Source organism: Numenius arquata, chromosome 2 (assembly GCF_964106895.1).
Source record: "Numenius arquata chromosome 2, bNumArq3.hap1.1, whole genome shotgun sequence".
Lineage (NCBI taxonomy): Eukaryota > Metazoa > Chordata > Aves > Charadriiformes > Scolopacidae > Numenius > Numenius arquata.
Window position 1 is genome coordinate 4,649,052 of NC_133577.1, and position 18,177 is coordinate 4,667,228.

General features: G+C 37.4%; 1 protein-coding gene across 1 annotated transcript in view; it reads right to left on the reverse strand.

Moving 5' to 3' along the window:
- AHI1 (Abelson helper integration site 1) overlaps positions 1 to 18,177 on the reverse strand; it is a 93,581-nt gene that overhangs the window by 21,221 nt on the left and 54,183 nt on the right. Inside the window, exons 20-21 of the mRNA XM_074144651.1 lie at positions 6,559 to 6,617; positions 1,112 to 1,177 (exon numbers count right to left, since the gene is read on the reverse strand). Coding sequence (XP_074000752.1) covers positions 1,112 to 1,177; positions 6,559 to 6,617 — 125 coding nt within the window. The remainder of the gene's footprint in view (positions 1 to 1,111; positions 1,178 to 6,558; positions 6,618 to 18,177) is intronic.

Sequence of the window (18,177 nt, forward strand, 5' to 3'; positions counted from 1 at the left end):
TATTCAAGAGAGGAGTTGACATGGTGCTCAGGGATATGGATTAGTGTTGGGTGGGGTTTTGTGTGTGTTTTTTTGTTTGGTTTTTTTGTTGGGTTTGGTGGTTGGTGGTTTTTTTTGTTTTTGGGTTTTTTTGTGGTTTTTTTGTTTGTTTGTTTTTTGTTTTTGTTTTTTTTGTTTGTTTGTTTAATCGGTTGGACTAGATGATCTTAAAAGGTCCCTTCCAACCTAGGTGATTCTGTGATTCTGTAAAACACACTAATGAGGACCATGGAGGAACAGTACAGAACTGGAAGCTCGCACGATCACGTCCAGTAAGGGGTGCTCTAACAGTGCCCGCTTCAGTTAAGTGATGAGGGTTTCCGTACCAACAGTTCTATGAAAATCAGGAGGTCACTTAAGGTTTTTTAAAAAAAAAGAAAAAAAAAAAAGAAAGGAATTTAACACTAATTACTTGGCAGCTTGAAAAACAATGAAAGGCAGAGCAACAAATACTTCTTTTTGCAGTGCCTTTTGTAAGATAGTTCTAGTGGAAATGGTTTGGTTTTTTGGATGAAATTACAAAAATTCAGTAACATGGAAACACGGCCAACAAACAGTTCAAGCAAGCACGTCCCACTGTCTGTCTCCCAGAAATAAAAAATTAAAATACCAATGTGTCCAGTAATACAACTGGTTTAGCAGGCCTGACAATTTAAATAAAATGTGGAAATTGCCATTACATTCTCTGGAGACATATGATTAAAAAATGACCATAAGGGGATACAGGAAATGCACCTTAGGACCAAAGAAGAATGTGAAACACTCACAATTACGCCCAAAGCAATGGAATTCCTTCTGGTGTGATATTCAGACGTGTTAAATTCTGTCTGGGTCCAAGTTCAAGCAAAAAAACCCAATCTGTACTCATCAAAGTTTTACAAAATTATTTTTCAGGAGTGATATAAAACCAGCAGTAATGTGTTTATGCCCTTTATGAACATGTTTGTAAGAATTAAAAAAATTAGGGTAGGAAAAAACATCCTTGGGATCATGCTAAAAAACTAAATAGTGCTTTCAAATGCACAGATAGGGCACAACAGGTATAGAAGATACTGCAAAAAATAATACTTACTGTCTCTTGCCCGAGTGGACAACTGCTTCCTCCTCTCACCCCCAGTGCAGTCAGGCAGTCATCAGTCTAGAAGAAGGAATTATTTTAAAACTTTATTACGAAGCATTTTGATAAACTATCATTTTGAGTATTCATGTCTATTTTGAACAGAATTACTTGTAATAAAATGCGTTTTTTAAAAAAGAAAAAGCAGAAGTGATGTTAAGCAACACTGAGTAATATTGGCTATGTAGATTGTTAGGAAAAGATATTAAAGACAACGTGGGGGAAGGCAGAGGATTGATGACTACGCAGCCTGAGCTTGTTTGCATTGCAAACGCTGCAGTAGATGTTTAAGAAGTTGTTGCAGTGAACTTTACCTCTCAACCAGTATGCAAAGGGTGATGCTTTCATATAATGGAGAATTCCAGGTTGGTCTTAATAACCAATACTTTCCATTTAATCCTAATTGTTCTATCCTTACCAATTACTTTTCAGACTTCCAACGAAGTCAAAGGAACAGCAGGGATATAATGCAATAATTAGGATGTGCCTGTACCTACAGCATTTGATTTCTGTCAAACAATAGAATTCTTCAGTTGAAAGAAGATTTAAAACAGAAAAATTATGAAAATTAGCAGAGGAACAACAAATTGGAACAAAGGAAGAGTTGCTGGTGTTACTTAATTTTTTCCAATGGCCTGTTTTCACAAAGGGGAAACCAGCTTCCCCTAGATTTTGTGTGCATCAAAGGATACAAACCACAATACTGAATAAAAATATTACACAGCAATTGGAATATTTTAGAAAAGAAGAATCAAACATGATCTCTGTGAAACAACATTTCCATCCGTAACAGACTGTACCACATTATAAACAACATTTAAATTTGAGAGTTTCTATCCAACATACTTCACCTTTTTGGTATTTTGCAGCCCCTCCTTTTGCATGAACTTCCTTCTCTTCTCTGGCTTTTGAAAAATATGTATCTAAAATCTATACCTTCTCTTACTTTCTGGGGGTTTTTATTAGGGTGATCCAAGGAATATAATTACTGCAATACTCAGTAGAATAAACGGTGTTCTCTAGAACTGCGATTCTTGCCCTCAATGTTATTTTCCTAACTTCGCTGGGCTTATCCCAGGGGAAGAAATGGGAATTCTGGGAATTATGGGAAAGAAATCACTGCCTATCCTGAACGCAGAGGTTCCATCCACCCTCCAGATTGTTCCGGTATCGCCACAGCAGTTAGACACAAGCAGAACATACAGATGAACACAGTATAAAAGCAAACAGTTCTTATCATCTACCAGAACATCCAAGCCAACCACCGAAAGAGTTCTGTATAATTACGTACATACACAGAGGGGGAAAAAAAATAATAAATAGTGCAACTGCTTGATTTGATAAAAAAAATTTTGAACAAAGACTGGTGGAGCTGCAGTTCAGAGGACGTGGCTTGTTCAGTGGTCTCCTGGTAGTTTGTGCCGCCTTACAGGTTTCAGCTAATTCTCATTTTCCATTCTCAAGGTTAAGAGAACTGGGCAGGCAATGTGCCTGTGGGATGGGAGTGCCTCCTGTTGCTCAAAAATGATTCATCAGAATTATTAGCAGTATTATTTAGGTATCTAGTTCAGGTACTCATATTGCCCCATTATTGTGTCTCAATCTGTCTCTCTTTTTAATAAAGTATTTATGTGCTCTCAAAGACAAAACCTAAGAAGAGCTTGAAGAGAGGGAGCTGTTTGGGAATAACAAGCTAAAATCCATGAGTCATCCTGAATGTTCTCAGACACCAAGTTAAACTTTGAAGGCAAGAACAAGCCGAAGAGTTTCCTCTTAAAGAGATACTCCGAGTACGTCACAGGCTGCACACACACACACACATACCCCCCCCTTGCATCCAGTGGGACAAGGGAAGTGCCACGGCTGCTCCCACAAAGGGCTGCCTCCCACAAAGGGCTGCCTCCCGCGTGTCACGCCATTTCTCAAATAGTGCCAAGGACCAGGTACACTCCAAGTAACACCCAGCCAAAACTACTGATCTTTCGGTTTAGAAACGTCTTTTTTTTTTTTTTTTTCCAATGTCACAAGATTAAGCCACATTTTTCAGGATTCCAAACAAGCAACAGACATACTGAAGTGTATGATACACCATTCCTAATACAATATTCACATCTCCTTTTTTTCAATGCAAGTTGGAAACTAGTTAATGCTTTTCTTGCATCGGAATAGACGTGGGGCTATAGTTTTGTTCTGAGAAGTTCGTCTTTTTGGGAGGCAGACCATCTGGGAGAAACAGGAACAAAATGCTTGCTGAAAAAGCCCACCACGACACACCGCTTTGAGTTGAAGAAAGCTGTTTGGGGCTATCAGCGTAAAGAACACGCTCGGAAGATGATAAACAGATCCAGCAGCTGATGAAGAGTTCTAGACTGTGGAACATCACCCTGATTATTCATGTCTAACCCACTTAAACAGCCTTGGCATTTCTAACACAAAAACAAACAAAAAATGTTTTAAGACACTAATACAAAAGAGCATTGCAGGTAAGAGTAAACTGATAACTAAGCTGCTGTATCAAGTGTCACCGATCCCTGATAATAGCACCAATTAAAATGTTTATGGCTGCTTTTTAATTAGGCAGACTCAGTGATTGTGGTAATGGAGGTTTTGCTTTTATTCATGCCGATGTTTAGCCGCCAACGGGATTTGTGCATTAGACAGCATTCGTTCCCTTCGGAGAAGCAGCATTGAGTAAGAACAAGCGATATGTTATTATTGCCTTTTCTGTAGAAATTTCAGCATTTCATTTCTACTACTGAACAAATATATTTCCAATACCACAACACCAAAGTTTAAAGAAAAAAATATGTGAAAATGTGAAGTTTGCCAGTGGTTTCATACACTTCTTCCTTATATGTAAACACATTCTTCACTGTCGCAGAATAAGCATACAGATTAAGTCCCACTTCTAATTAGTCATTAACTCTTAGTAACTCCACTTGGAAAACAAGCTTTTCTAAGATTAATCTTGGGCAGACGCTACACATGCCGAGGTGAACCCCAATGTGTGTGCAAACAGGGCCAAGCCACCCTTCGCCCTTTTCCCGACGGAATGACAGACGTGGTGACGTGAAGAAGGACAAACATCTATTTCTTGGATGCTGCACATGCCACGGCTTCCCTCCACTCTACCTCCCCAGACCTGCCATCTCCCAGAATGGAAGAAAAACTGGGAGTGTTACTCCTGCAAACACTCCAGTAAAGACATGGGGAATGAGTGTTAAAGCTTTTTGTGGCTTTTCAGTAAATCAGTGCCTCAAGGTGTAATAGCCCGGGTTCTAGGAATGTCACCTTTTGGGGTTCTTTTTGTTCTTGTTGTTTTATGGCAGTTTGGTTGTTTCGTTTCTTTTTTTTTAAGGAGACAAAATAAGAAATGAACTTAAAATGCTCAAAAAACCCCAACTGGCTTAAAGGTGAGGTAGTATTTAAAACATAAAATTTTTTCAGAATCAATCTGAGCTTTTACAGTTGCTCCATTGTTTTCCTTTCTCCTTACAAACCTGAGGGTCAGAAATTTACTTAATCCTCTCCTTCCCTAAGAATGTCATGCAATCTCTATATCCCAGTAATTGAAGTTTTAAACAAAACGCTAAATAAGCTGAGACTTAGCATGAAATAACTGAATATTGTTATTAGCACTGTCGTATTTCTGTTCTTATTCTCCGGTCCAATTAATTGTCAACACACTCCTAGCTCAGGACACCTTACTGCACAAATTTAGTCTACGGGAAACAGAAATACAAGGACAGTATTAATAGCTAAATTAAAATGATTCTAAAAGTATTAATTGCTAAGAACAATGTACTCTTCTTTGGTCTTAATTAATCTGTCTGTAGACACCGTAAAGTTACTTCCTTAGGCTTCAGATGACTACAATCCTGATTTGATTACAGCCCTTCCATATTTAATGAGCATGGGAATCTATAATCTGCCTAGAGGAAAAAAAAACCCAAACCTGTGCCAGGCTGCACTTTATTGAAACCTGCAATGTACAAACAGAAAACAGAAATGCAAACACAGCTGCTGCAGTCAAGCCTACAGGGATTAAATAAAAAAAAAAAAAAGAAAGAAAAAAAAAAGGGAAAAAAGATAAATTCAGAAGCATGTGAAATACTCCAGCTCCTGAAATTGTTCAAAATCTCTTCAACTATTTCATCACTTGTAAATGTGCTACTTTGATATAAATGACACAGTTTACCTGCAATTCTGACATATGTATTATTGCATTTATAACAGAAAAAGTAACAAAAATATTCAGAACCTCAATTTAACCCTCTCAGAAAAAAATATTTTAAATTTGCTGTTATTTAGTATTTTCCAAAACCGCTGATCCTCTAAGTGCTTATAGAGCTTTCTGTGATGGAGAACGCTAAAATACTAATTGAACAATTTATACTTTTTTCCTAAAAATTGCATATTGATGGCTAAAAATCTGACAATGTGAAAACAAGAACCATTTAGCCACTAACAAAACAGCAATGTAAAACCATACTTTCAAAATTTCTTGGTGAATCCTATGTATCTCAGAAGCCTTTCACAACTCTCTTAACAGATTCTATTAAAAAAGGTCCAAAAAAAACCCCTAAACCAACCCAAGCCAAAACCCCAAGTCCAAACTGTAAAGCTGTAAATGATCCAAGTTAATTTATGTCCCTTTCTAACGTTTCTCTGAAGAATTACAATTAGCAGGCAATTAAGACAGAATATTAAATCATGGCATTCTGTCCGTGGATGCAAAAGGATTAATACCTCCAGTACAACAGGCCCAGCTTTCCGGAGCCACATACACACGTTCGATATTCAGAAGCACAACTTCTTCTTCTGTCACTAGTGGCTCCATATCTTTTGTGTTTAATCCAGGTTTATCAAGTGCATAGTAGAAATTAATGGCATTTACAGATTCTGTTGGATTTTTATTATGGTGATCAGGAAACCAGAAATAAAAAAAAAGGAACAAATATAATTACTCGAAGTTTCCAATCAATGTTTAACAGATAAGCAATTAAATAAACAGAGGGTAGCTGTGATTTCACTTGTTACAAGAAGGTGAAGTGTGAGTAAACAATGAAAACATGATGCTGCAAATAGGATTCAATTTCAACTTGTGGTTCCAGCTTTCCTCTCTCTCTCACAGGACTGTGATTTTAGCTTATTTCTTTCTAAACAACAAGAAGTAAATCATGAAAAAATCCAAAGCTTTTAATTTGCAGACATCTGATCTCACTACCAGCTGGCTGCAGCAAAAGCTCATTTGCCCACGCAGACAATTTGCTCGAAGATACCTTTTTTGTGGATAAGGACAGGATGAAAAAAACCCCTCCCCACAACGAGAACTTGTGAATAATGACATTTTACAGTTAAACATCAATTTAAAAAAAAAATGCAAAGATAGAATTCCTTACCGTCTGTAGTCTACCCAATAGTGTTCGGCTAAGAGGATTTCCTACTGGGCTGAAACGCCCTGTGAAAAGAAAAGGCTGTGAATTTTCTGCTTGTTATCCTTTTCCATCGAATAAACCATTTTATTTTAAAATCATTATGTTAGCAGGATATGTTTGACAAAATTCTAATGAAAAGCAGCAGCATCTTTCAGTCACAACTATGCATCCTTCAGTCAGGAACAGTTGGAGGGTTTATTTAACTAACAGACCTGCCACAAGGTTAACTAATCCAATATTTCCATTCAAATGATTTGGAGAAATAGCTCGAGCTATGTCCACATGCCACCTCGTGCTCAAAGCTGACACTATTATCTAGGCTGTATTGCTTTTCTCTTCATTGAATTTCTGAGTAATGCATACAAAGTTTTCCAACAGGAATGATCACAAAAAACTCTCAAAGGAATTACTTCCTTATTTTATCTGAAAGAATAACTATGCCTATTCAGCAGCTCCCTTTGATCATCTGAGTTCCTATCACAACACATCTTGCTGTTTATTTTATTCACCCTCTACATAGTGCATTTGAAAAAGTACTTGTAAATTCTTTTCTTTTCAAACTATTATGTTAACTACTAAGCTCAGGAAAATCCTTTCATCATCTATGGATTTATCTTTTTGTTACTGGCCTCCTCAGCTGTATACTTAAGAAAACATCTTAAAAAAGAAAAGATACAAAAATCTGAAAGTTGTTGAACACGGCAGTGAAAAACGCTACAGCTTCGTTGGAGAACGGTTTCTCCTGTATAGAGATGCCAGACAACACAGAGTTAAACCCACTGGATTTTCTCTGCGAGACATTAGATTTGAAACAAGTTTTGTTCTCAAAGAGGAATAAGTTCTGAAAATTCATTTTCGTTTGCCACTCCAAAAGCCTGCTCTCGAGGAGTCCAGTATCCGAATAAAAAGGACTTTGCAGATTCCGATTCCCATGTACCGGCACGGCTCCACAAGGAAGCCTGCACAACTCCACCTACAGTATATTTTCTAAAGCCTAGTGGCTTTGACTTTTGCAGGAGATTTATCCGTAAATGTTTAATCATTAAGTTATTTAGCTGTTTCTAAAGATCATAAAAGCTGCAAGCTCAAATAATCATAGTTAAACCATGCTCCTACAGAATTTCTGCGCGTGAATAATTCTGTGCTTGTGAGAAATCTTAAATGAAGTGCAATACTTGATTTTTCAATCTTGTGTATGAATTAAAAATTTTGTGATCTTAATAATTTCGAAAAAGCTTGTATGAATTCTGAAATACTTCATTTTGAAAGGCTTCCTTTGATTTTTATAACTTTTTTCCACCACTTTTCAGAAGACGAAAGAAATAAGAATAGAAACCTTTCTCTGAATTCAACCCGTACTCAAAGACGACAGACCTGAAGTTTACCTTTTTTTCAAATAAGATATTTGCTGAAACATTCCTTCAGGATTAACATCAAAAGTCAGTGGGGATATTAGTCCTATTAATATTATCTACGTACTCATACAGTTAAAAACCAAACTGCTACAGAGATGATACTACATATGGATATACTATTGCATACAAGTGTCCTTATCAATTCTTTGGAAAAAACCCCAAACAACAACAAATTCAAGACCAATGAAATGTCTACATGACTGAAAAATATTTTTTTCTTTAGAAAAATACCCTACCATAGAATTTTGAGCATTGTAGTGTCGTGCCAGTTCATGCAAACCCATTCTAAGATAGAAGCTATACAAAATATACGATGAAAGCAATTGTTTGTTTGGAAAAATCTTTAAACTTTAATTAAAAAAAAAAAAAAAAAATTAATCCGTATTTTTATCAGTAATATCATTGACTTTCTTGTTCTAAGGAAAAGATTATCACCTCCAAGTACTTCTGGACTGTGTGTTTGTGTATATGAGTACTCCTGTGCAGTCTCTATATATTTAGCTGCTTGTCAGGTGAAAACTTTATAGTTAGACCGATATCCCTAATTAAGGCTCAATAAGGGGCAGCGCAGACGTGTTCTGCTGCAAGCGTAGGAGAGAGAGAGACGTGTAACTCCAAGATATAAGGAGGTCTGCACTGAATTCCAGCAGCTGGCACTGGTTTTGACAGTGTTCTCCAGGACTAGCGCTTTCCTCCAAAACAAGAAGGAAATTCTTATTGCTTCGCTTGAGGTGTAAACACTAAATAGACCAACACTTGGGTCCAAATATTCTACACTCCACAGAGCCAGTGTTATTTTTTCCTATTCATCATGTCTATCGGTTACCCCAAACTAGTCTCTAGTGTCATCCGATAGTTGTTTTCAGTTATCACACATTCCTTTAGCAGCTCCTACATTCAGAACAGTCATTTAAAAAAAAAAAAAAATCCAAAACCCAATCTCTGTTCAAATCTTCCTCATTCACCAAACAAGGTCCATTCAGCAAGCAAGGGAATATCCATCCCTTTTTTCTCAATTGATGCAGTGGATTTTTAAAGCAATTTTACACAGCTATTGGCTTGACGTGGTTCCATGCTTGATGAAGCATGTAAATGACACCGAGGAGGCGTGACCAACAGCCGCAGCGGTGCTTGCTTTGGTTATCTCTGATCCAGCCTGTGCAAACTTTTCACCTACGATAGGGAGGTATTGAAATTGAGGTCAGGATCGGAAAAGAACATCTCCACTTCATCCAAAAAATGAAGTTTACAGGACATTGTGACCTCTTGGGACTCTCACTTAGCCTGAGCTTATAGAAATAAGGTCATTAAATCCCTTGTAAGGTCAAACCTGAAAAAAAACCAACATCCAGGTTAATCTAGACTGTCTTATCATAAGGATGCTTCAGAATGACTAATATAGAAGCATTTTTATTGATTCGGAGGGTTTACTTGAACTCTCCAACATTCTTCTTTCTTAACAGCACTTGCTGTCTTCAGCTTCAAAACCCTGTACATCTTGAGAAGCTGAACTTCCCTATGAAAGCATTAACATTTGAGTTGCTGTAGTTCCTATCACCCTGCATTGATTCTTCAGCGGCTTCCCTTATAGGGAATTTTACATGAGAAGAATAAATTATTTCTCGAAGAACCTTCTGCTAATGTCTAAATGCAATGTCAGATGTCTCAAAATGATGGATGCTATTGCTTCTTCTCAAATGATCAGAATTTTCACACAACGTTGACAAAATTTAACAGCAGGACAGCTCTTCCTTATGGTCCACAGAATCCTCTCGCTACTATTATTTTGGGAATCTAAGGATGTGCTGGCTTTAGGTAAAAACCTGCCAAGGAGTTGGTACCTTCTGAAAACCAGTGTAGGTTTTCGGGTGCCTTGAGAGAGAGTCTGAAACTGTATTAATTTCCTGTACAATTTGAACAGTGAACTGAAAGTCCATCCTTGCGTCACTTCTGGCAAAATATTCTCTGCCAAAATAACTGCAACTAAAGAGAAAAGAAGACGAGAAAAACCGAATAGATGTCCTCCTGTCCCAAACATCTCTGTATTACCAAGTTCCCAGTTTTATTGCATGCTTTCACGGAAAAAAAAACCCTACTAGATAAGCACGTGAGTGTGAACTGATCAAGCTGTAAATAATCGGGCTGAAACACACAGGAAGTAGATGAGTTCACTTCCAAACAGATTATTAGACTCACACAGAAATTTATAGAACAGCAACAATGCCCCAAAATAGCACTTGTAATAATTAAAACCACTTCCTATTAAATAACAGCATTTTTAGCTATTATATTTGTTGTATATTAATAGCGAAAGAGCTGCAACGGGGAAAAGAGCCTTCCAGGGAGCCAAATAATTGCACTGTTATTCTACTGGGGTGCCTACAATCACCTAATATTAAACATTTATGTGAAAATTTCCTCTTTTAATAGAAACTGAGAGAATGTTCATTACAGAATGTATGTTTTAATTAACTTTTCTAAAGACGGTTTTTTCTTCCTTTGTGAAATGTTCTTGATAAATTAATTCTGTTAATTAATAAGGTATCTGTGCATCATAAATCTCCAAGGATTACAATCTCCTGGAATCTACACTTAATGAAATCATCCAAAAGTTTATCCCGAAAAATCTTCAGAAAAATCAAAGAACACCAATGAACAACTAAGAAAATTGAAAAAAGTTAATATTCAGACATTTCTGTGATGAACCTTCTAAAGCATACAGAGAGAAAAAACCTTACCTCTTCCAGTTTCACATTATTCTACTTTTAATTTAATTTTACTTTAAGTTTATACTCATTATTAATGTCTAAAAAACCCCACAAATAAATCCTGAAAACATGAAAATAAAACATGCCTCTAGGAAATGGTATTTCTTATTGCAGACATTCTTCTTCTAATTAATATTGTGGCCTCTTGCAACATGGCATAGTTAAAATACACCCAAATAAACAACAAACACTGGGGAAATATGAGATAAATATGTTTGTATATCATCTCAGTCCTTTTCCTACGGATCTTCTGTGGTTTTAAAACTGTTCCCAGTAAACAGAATTAAGTTTTCAGCACGGTCACCTATTCAAAAGTATGACCTTTGTGACTAAAAGACTTTTAATATTTATAATCTCTATTCTAGGCTTCAAAGGAAAGTTTTGAGTTTTTTTAAAAGCAATGGCTTTCAGAGCAGTTATACTCAGTTCTTTCTGTAATTTTGTTTTTCAAGCCAGGTGTAATATAAGAGAAAGAAGATCATTTTGTAATGATCTAAATATATATTAATCTTCCCTCAAAGGCTTTATCCTCACAACAATTATGCTTTAATAGATCAAACAGAATGCATTAAATAAAAAGATTGTTTATATATTGGATAAGAACTTGTTTTCCTTTACTTCAACACAAGGATCCCAAATACTTTCAAAACTCGCCGCAAACATTTTCAGACGCAGCTCATGTAAAATGAAAGGAATGGATGGATGCACTCAACACAAGCGTACCTTTTTGTTTTACTAACATCCAAAACAGATGTTTTACTAATATCCAGTGCTGAAGGTGAAAACCCACTTCAAATCCTGCTCTACATAACTCAATCTAGCACCTAGGGTTTTGGACATATTCCAAATTGAGCAGGAGAATGAACAGGGCCAAAGTGTATCGAAAACTGTTTCAATGAAGTTTAATCTGTATCGTAGCTTTTAAAACTTCTTTGGAACACATTTGGCTGAAGGCGGAGCAAGAAAACTACACTCAAAAGCAATTCAAAGTGAGACAAGGAACAGACTATTTTTAGCATTCTTTCTAAAAAAAGTGTTTTCTTTGTAACTAACACGATGTCAAAGGATATAGTTAATTCTCTTGAGAGCTCGTATCTTGCAAGCCACTTAAAATGTATATTGTCAAAATAGATGGTTCTCACATGCTGTGTTTAAGTGTAAATACAAAAGTGCAGTGATGGCATCACTACTGATTGTAAAGGACTTCTACAAACAACCACAAGATTCTTCCAATGTATTCTGCGCTGACAGAAGTCTACTCGATGTCAGGTGAGCCCATGCTGTTGCTCTCTTTGTTTTTTACCACTTTGTTATTCTATCAGGGGACATGGAAAAGACTAAACAACCCCCTCAATGTCGTTCTCATTTTCTAAGTGGGGCTCCAATTTGTTAACCTGAATCTATCCACTAATTGACAAGCGGCTGAACATGAGCCGGCAGTGTGCCCAGGTGGCCAAGAAAGCCAACGGCATCCTGGCTTGTGTTAGAAATAGCGTGACCAGCAGAAGTAGGGAGGTGATTGTGCCCCTGTACTCGGCACTGGTGAGGCCACACCTGGAGTATTGTGTCCAGTTTTGGGCACCTCAATACAAGAGAGATATTGAGGTGCTGGAGCGGGTACAGAGGAGGGCAACGAAGCTGGTGAAGGGCCTGGAAAACAAATCATATGAAGAGTGGTTGAAGGAGCTGGGACTGTTTAGTATGAGGAAGAGGAGGCTGAGGGGAGACCTCATCACTCTCTACAACTACTTGAAAGGACACTGTAGAGAGGTTGGTGCTGGTCTCTTCGCACAGGTAACTAATGACAGAACGAGAGGGAATGGCTTCAAGCTACAACAGGGTAGGTTTAGACTGAACGTTAGGAAAGAATTTTTCACAGAAAGAGTGGTCAGGCATTGGAATAGGCTGCCCAGGGAGGGGGTTGAGTCACCATCCCTGGATGTGTTTAAGAGCCGTTTAGATGTGGTGTTGGGGGATATGGTATAGGGGAGAACTTTGTAGAGTAGGGTAGATGGTTGGACTCGATGATCCCAAGGGTATCTTCCAACCTGGACGATTCTATGATTCTATGACTTAAAATCAAACCGTATAATATACTGGACAAATAAGAATCCCTCTTTGTTTACTGTCTTACTTTCTATAAGTTATATAGAGAAACTTCTGTTAATTTATAGAATCATAGAATGGTTTGGGTTGGAAAAGACCTTAAAGATCATCCAGTTCCAACCCCCCTGCCATGGGCAGGGACACCTCCCGCTACACCAGGTTGCTCAAAGCCCCATCCAGCCTGGCCTCAAACCCCTCCAGGGATGGGGCAGCCACAGCTTCTCTGGGCAACCTGTTCCAGTGTCTCACCACCCTGACAGCAAAGAATTTCTTCCTGAGATCTAATCTAATTCTCCCCTCTTTCAGTTTGAAGCCATTACCCCTCACCCCAACTCTACATGCCCTTGTAAAAAGTCCCTCTCCAGCTTTCTTGTAGGCACCTTTCAGAACCTGGAAAGCTGCTATAAGGTCTCCCCGGGGAATATTTACCTTTTTAACCAATTGTTTATAAATGCTGGTATTAAAAACAGTTATCTAGAAAAGTAACTCTAGGGAGTTACACAATCCAGTACCATGCAGTTCCACACGTACTGCTGCTGCTTCTTTCATACCAGCACCTGAGCTTCTAGTAGACGCCCCAACTCCAGCTATTAGGAGAATTCTGGCTTCTCAAACTATGAGTCAGTCACAGTTTTCCTAAACTGAGAAAGACAACTGGTCTAGCGTGCTTAAACATAGTTACTTTCTTATCCAAGGACAGGTACAGTTATCTCTAAGTACTGCATCTGGTTGTCCCCAATTCCCCAGCCCAAATGACCAAGCAGACCCTTGCAGCAGAGCTAAGTGAACGCTGGAGCAGTGGAATGGAGCAAGGCTTGAATTCACACCTATAGATCCCCAGAGAGATACCTTCACTGCAACATCACCCAATTCCAATCTTCACATAAGAGACCTCAGAATCAGACAGGACTAACACGAAGAAAACACTACGCTTCTGGCAGTGCCATATCCCACAACATAATTATAGCTACCATCAGCCAAAGGAATGCATAGAGGTATTCATTCAAGGTTACCCATCATTTTCATGCCTGGTTCGAGGTCTACAAGCGCACAAACGTGTGTTTACTCTGATTCTTAGACTAATCCTCCAGAAGAAACCATGGAAACAGTCTGTCACTGGCGTTGAGAAGAACACTGTTTCATATGAATACGTTCATTCTGTGCTTAGGCACAATGAACATGCAGAATTCGGCCCCTATTTACAAAAGGTAGAATGAAGTAAAAACTATTGCATCACAAAAACAATTAAAAAATCCAACTTTTTAATTAGAGATTAAAATCAAATACATTTAGCAGCCTACACACCCACCTAATTATTTCTGAGTAATCTTATCAAATCATCATCTTACATTTTTCTTGCAAATGTTAAGTTTCCACAGTACCATATATAAACAATGCAAGTAGTAGCACGTGTCCCAAGCATTCTTTTGAAGTAAAGAACATTTATTGAATTCATGCTAATCGGGAACGTGCTAATTTATGACAACCTCTGAGGTTACATCATAATGGCAGAGGAGATGATACAACTGAAAATGAGCAGGGGTTTATAGAATCCAGTTGTTTCTTTCTACAATGCAGAGAACAGAAGGTGACTTTACAGCAAACATCAATAAGCCTGCACAGATACCATCAGCCTTCTGAAATCAGATTGGCAATATTATTTACAAGTTCTAGATAGCAGATAAAAAGAGATGTAAGGAAAATGCAGACTATGACACATACTTTGTATTAATAAGAGTTATTTTTCTTCTAGTGCTGCAGATATCCTGAGAAAGTCATTACTAGTTTCGCTAAGCTCGCCAGGACTATTTAAAAGCAAACAAGCTAAATTAAATTTGAAAAGAAACTTATTTTGTATTATATTAAATAAAGCTTGTGGTGTTACCCTATCAACAAATACTTCATGAAATACAGAAACTGCAGTCTTGTAGAGTTGTGGACGCCCAACACTGAAATAGCAACCTTCACTTTTGGGTTTGGTAATATTTTTGCTTCTGCATTAGCTTACCCTCTCTGAATCAGAGGAAATGGAGCTCTTAAGCAGGATTTATGCTTAGCTGTTTCCTAAAAATATGTAGTACAGTTGAATTCTGTTTATTAATACAGTTAATTTCTATGTAATACAACTAAACAGAACTTAACTCTAACTCTCAAAGTCTAGTATCTGCTGACCTCAGGAGGTCTAGTCGTGTCTTTAAAACCATACTTGAATAGGGATAAAAGACAAAGAATGAAAATTATGCAAGGAAAAAAGCAAAGTGTAAGTATTTTGCGTAGTTCCTCCCACAACTGAAATTCAGCAATGGCTACTTACCCACAGTTAAACCAAATTAGCCTGTTGCGCTACAAATGGAAAACTTAGAATAGCACAAATACTTTTCAAAATCAGCCTTTAACATTTTTGCAATGCAAAGTCTTCTCAGCTAAGAAAAAATAGCCAGTTACTGCATGAACCACTGAGTTTCTATATTACCCAGTAGCCTCACAATGTCAAATCAAGTCCTGACTGAAAAAAAAAAATAATAATCTTGTAACTGCTTGAAGAACGTATGTAGCATTTTTCTAACATTTGCATTCAAGGAAAAATAGTATCAGCAACATCACATGCAATGTGCTGGAAAAAATAAGTCAGCTTGATATTTCAGGTCTTTATCATGACAAAAATAGCCACTAGCAGTTTGTACCAAGCCTTCTTTCTCCATTAAATTAGCTCTTTCAGCCAGTACTGAATATTAACTTTGAGAAAATGTTACCAGAAAATTCCATGACATTGCCAAACAATTAATACATTATTAAACCTGAAAAATGCAGGACCACTGGCAGGCACTAAATCAGGAAACCATTACGTAAGAATTTTTATATGGTCTAAAATCAAGAGTAAGAAAGAAAAAAGTTCATAGCAGGTACACTTAGCCTTCTATTTCTGAAAATACAATAATATGTCTTTAAAATACATTCCCAAGTTTATTTTCCATTTGAAGTTCAGAAACTAGATTGGTCAGATATTTCATGAGAAAACGTGTGTGGTGTGTGGTGAAACCAACCTACCACATGTAAGTGTTTGTGCCTGCACGCTTTCGAGTTTTCAGACAATTTATGAACAAGCTACAAGAAGAGTTTTTCTACACAGCAGTGACTAGAACACGTATGAATAAGTAAGTCCTTTCTAATTTGTTTCCAACTGTAAATGGAAATAAAATGATGGCATGTAGCAACTTTGGTAACAAAATCTGAATACGCTTCCTTGTAAATAACATATGACAAAGCACTTGAGACTAATACAGGCATCATCCATTACAGAGAAAAATATGCTGAAAAGTTAAGTCTAACATTAAAGCAACGCATTGCAGATCCAGTTGCACACAGATTTCATTGATGTTGATTTTTCAGTTTCCTTCACTCACAAAGTCCGCAAAGTTTTCTAGAATTCCATAGCAACCTGCTGCTACTTTTACAGCAGTGGATTTTTAGAATGCTTTTTAGAAAGCATCACTGTTGCTATACTCTCAGCCTTCAGCCACTATGCAAGTACTCTAGCAGAAGTTATGCTGGTTATACAACTGTGTGGATACCAATTGTTATGCCACTTTGGAGAAAGTAAAACAGATGACTTGGCCATTAAGGGCCGCCTTCTAGTACGGGAGACCCTGACAGGAACCCTGAGTTATCACTTGACAAAGAGCTGCAAAGCAATCTGTTCTAGACAGATTTTCCCTTGGGTATTAGGTGGAGGATATACGAAAAATGAACATGGAAAGGACACTGTTTGCAAAGAACATCATTAGGAGGCAATACTCCCTCTCGTTTACAAAGTGGTACCTGATCTGAGGAGAGGTAAAAGACAGAAAACAAAGACAGGTGGGTTCATGAAGAGGGACTGTGCCCGGATTTGGGCTAAACCCACATTTCCAGAACTCTGGATATCCTGGAGAGAACAGACTTCTCTCCAAGGTTCTATCAGCAACCCAAATCATTGCAACTGGTGTTGTAAGAAAGACTTTACACTATCTCAGCTTCAAGCCAGCAAGTAAAAGTTACGGTCCTATCCAGTGAATTTGTATCTTATTTGTATAGGAATTTTACAAACAAGAGTATTTGCACAGCAAGTCTAAAGATGTAACCAAAAACTTTAATGAAAATTAAATTCAGAATGAATACAGAGATATAATTTGACTAAATATTTTCTATAGTATCATGAAATACAATTTAAGTAGTTAATACAGTAACATGAGAGCTTTTTCACATCATCACACAGGTAGTGCCAAACTGATAAAAAATGCAATATTTTAACATATAAGCTTAATTACATCACCCATCCTCTCTGGTTTGACTAAGAGCAGCAGCTAAAATCCCTACTGACTATGCTCATCCTGCATCTCCAATAACCCAAAATCCACAGGAAACCAGCAACTGCAAAGTTTTCATACTCATCAGTAGGAGAAAGAGCATTATTGAGGTCTGAATATTTAAAGACAGGAAATTCTTCTCCATAGCTTATTATGAAAGTAACCTATTATTTCTATACCATATGCATTGTGAAAAATATCTAGGTTTCTTTAAAACTGTCTTAATTGCTAACTGCTACAAACTGCTACAAACATTTGTTTGTTTAACAGGACCAAACAAGGGTACAAAAGACAGAAACCTGCCTAGTAACACTCCAGGAGTCTGAGACTCTCAAAGCTTTTGCCTCACTAGCCTTGCGCACATAAAAGCACACAGTTGTTTGTTAAATCTTCCTAGATGGTTTTTGCACATTCCCACGTGCCAAATTATTAACTCAAGCCCTGGTGATACAGACAACCCTGGACACACCTTGTTCTCTTTGTGGGATTCCTGGAACTCACCTTGAAAATAATTTGTTTTGGTAAGAAAAGCTGATTTGCAGGAAGATTCTTAATTCAAACCACAATTTCAATTGCTGAAGATCTTTTACGTGTACAAGTAGGCAAAAAAAGATGGAACTGTCCTTTATGTTCTTTAGCACAAGGAAAACAACTTTCCAATTAATTACTATTATCAGGTACACATGATGTGGTGTATTACAGATGTTTATGAAGTGGGCACTGCACTCCAGATTTTCCAAATAACAGTAGCACAATTATCTTTCTTCTGTTAGTTCTGCTTTTTATACAGAAGCAGCCAAACCCGAAGCAAGCACTGTTGGGCTGAACATATTGTTAGATGGAAGCGCTGGACACAAAAGATGAAAAGTTACCACTAATTAATCAATATATAGTTCAAAACTCAAGTTCTGAATATGTTTCTAAAATGAAAAATTCCAAGAGTGTGAT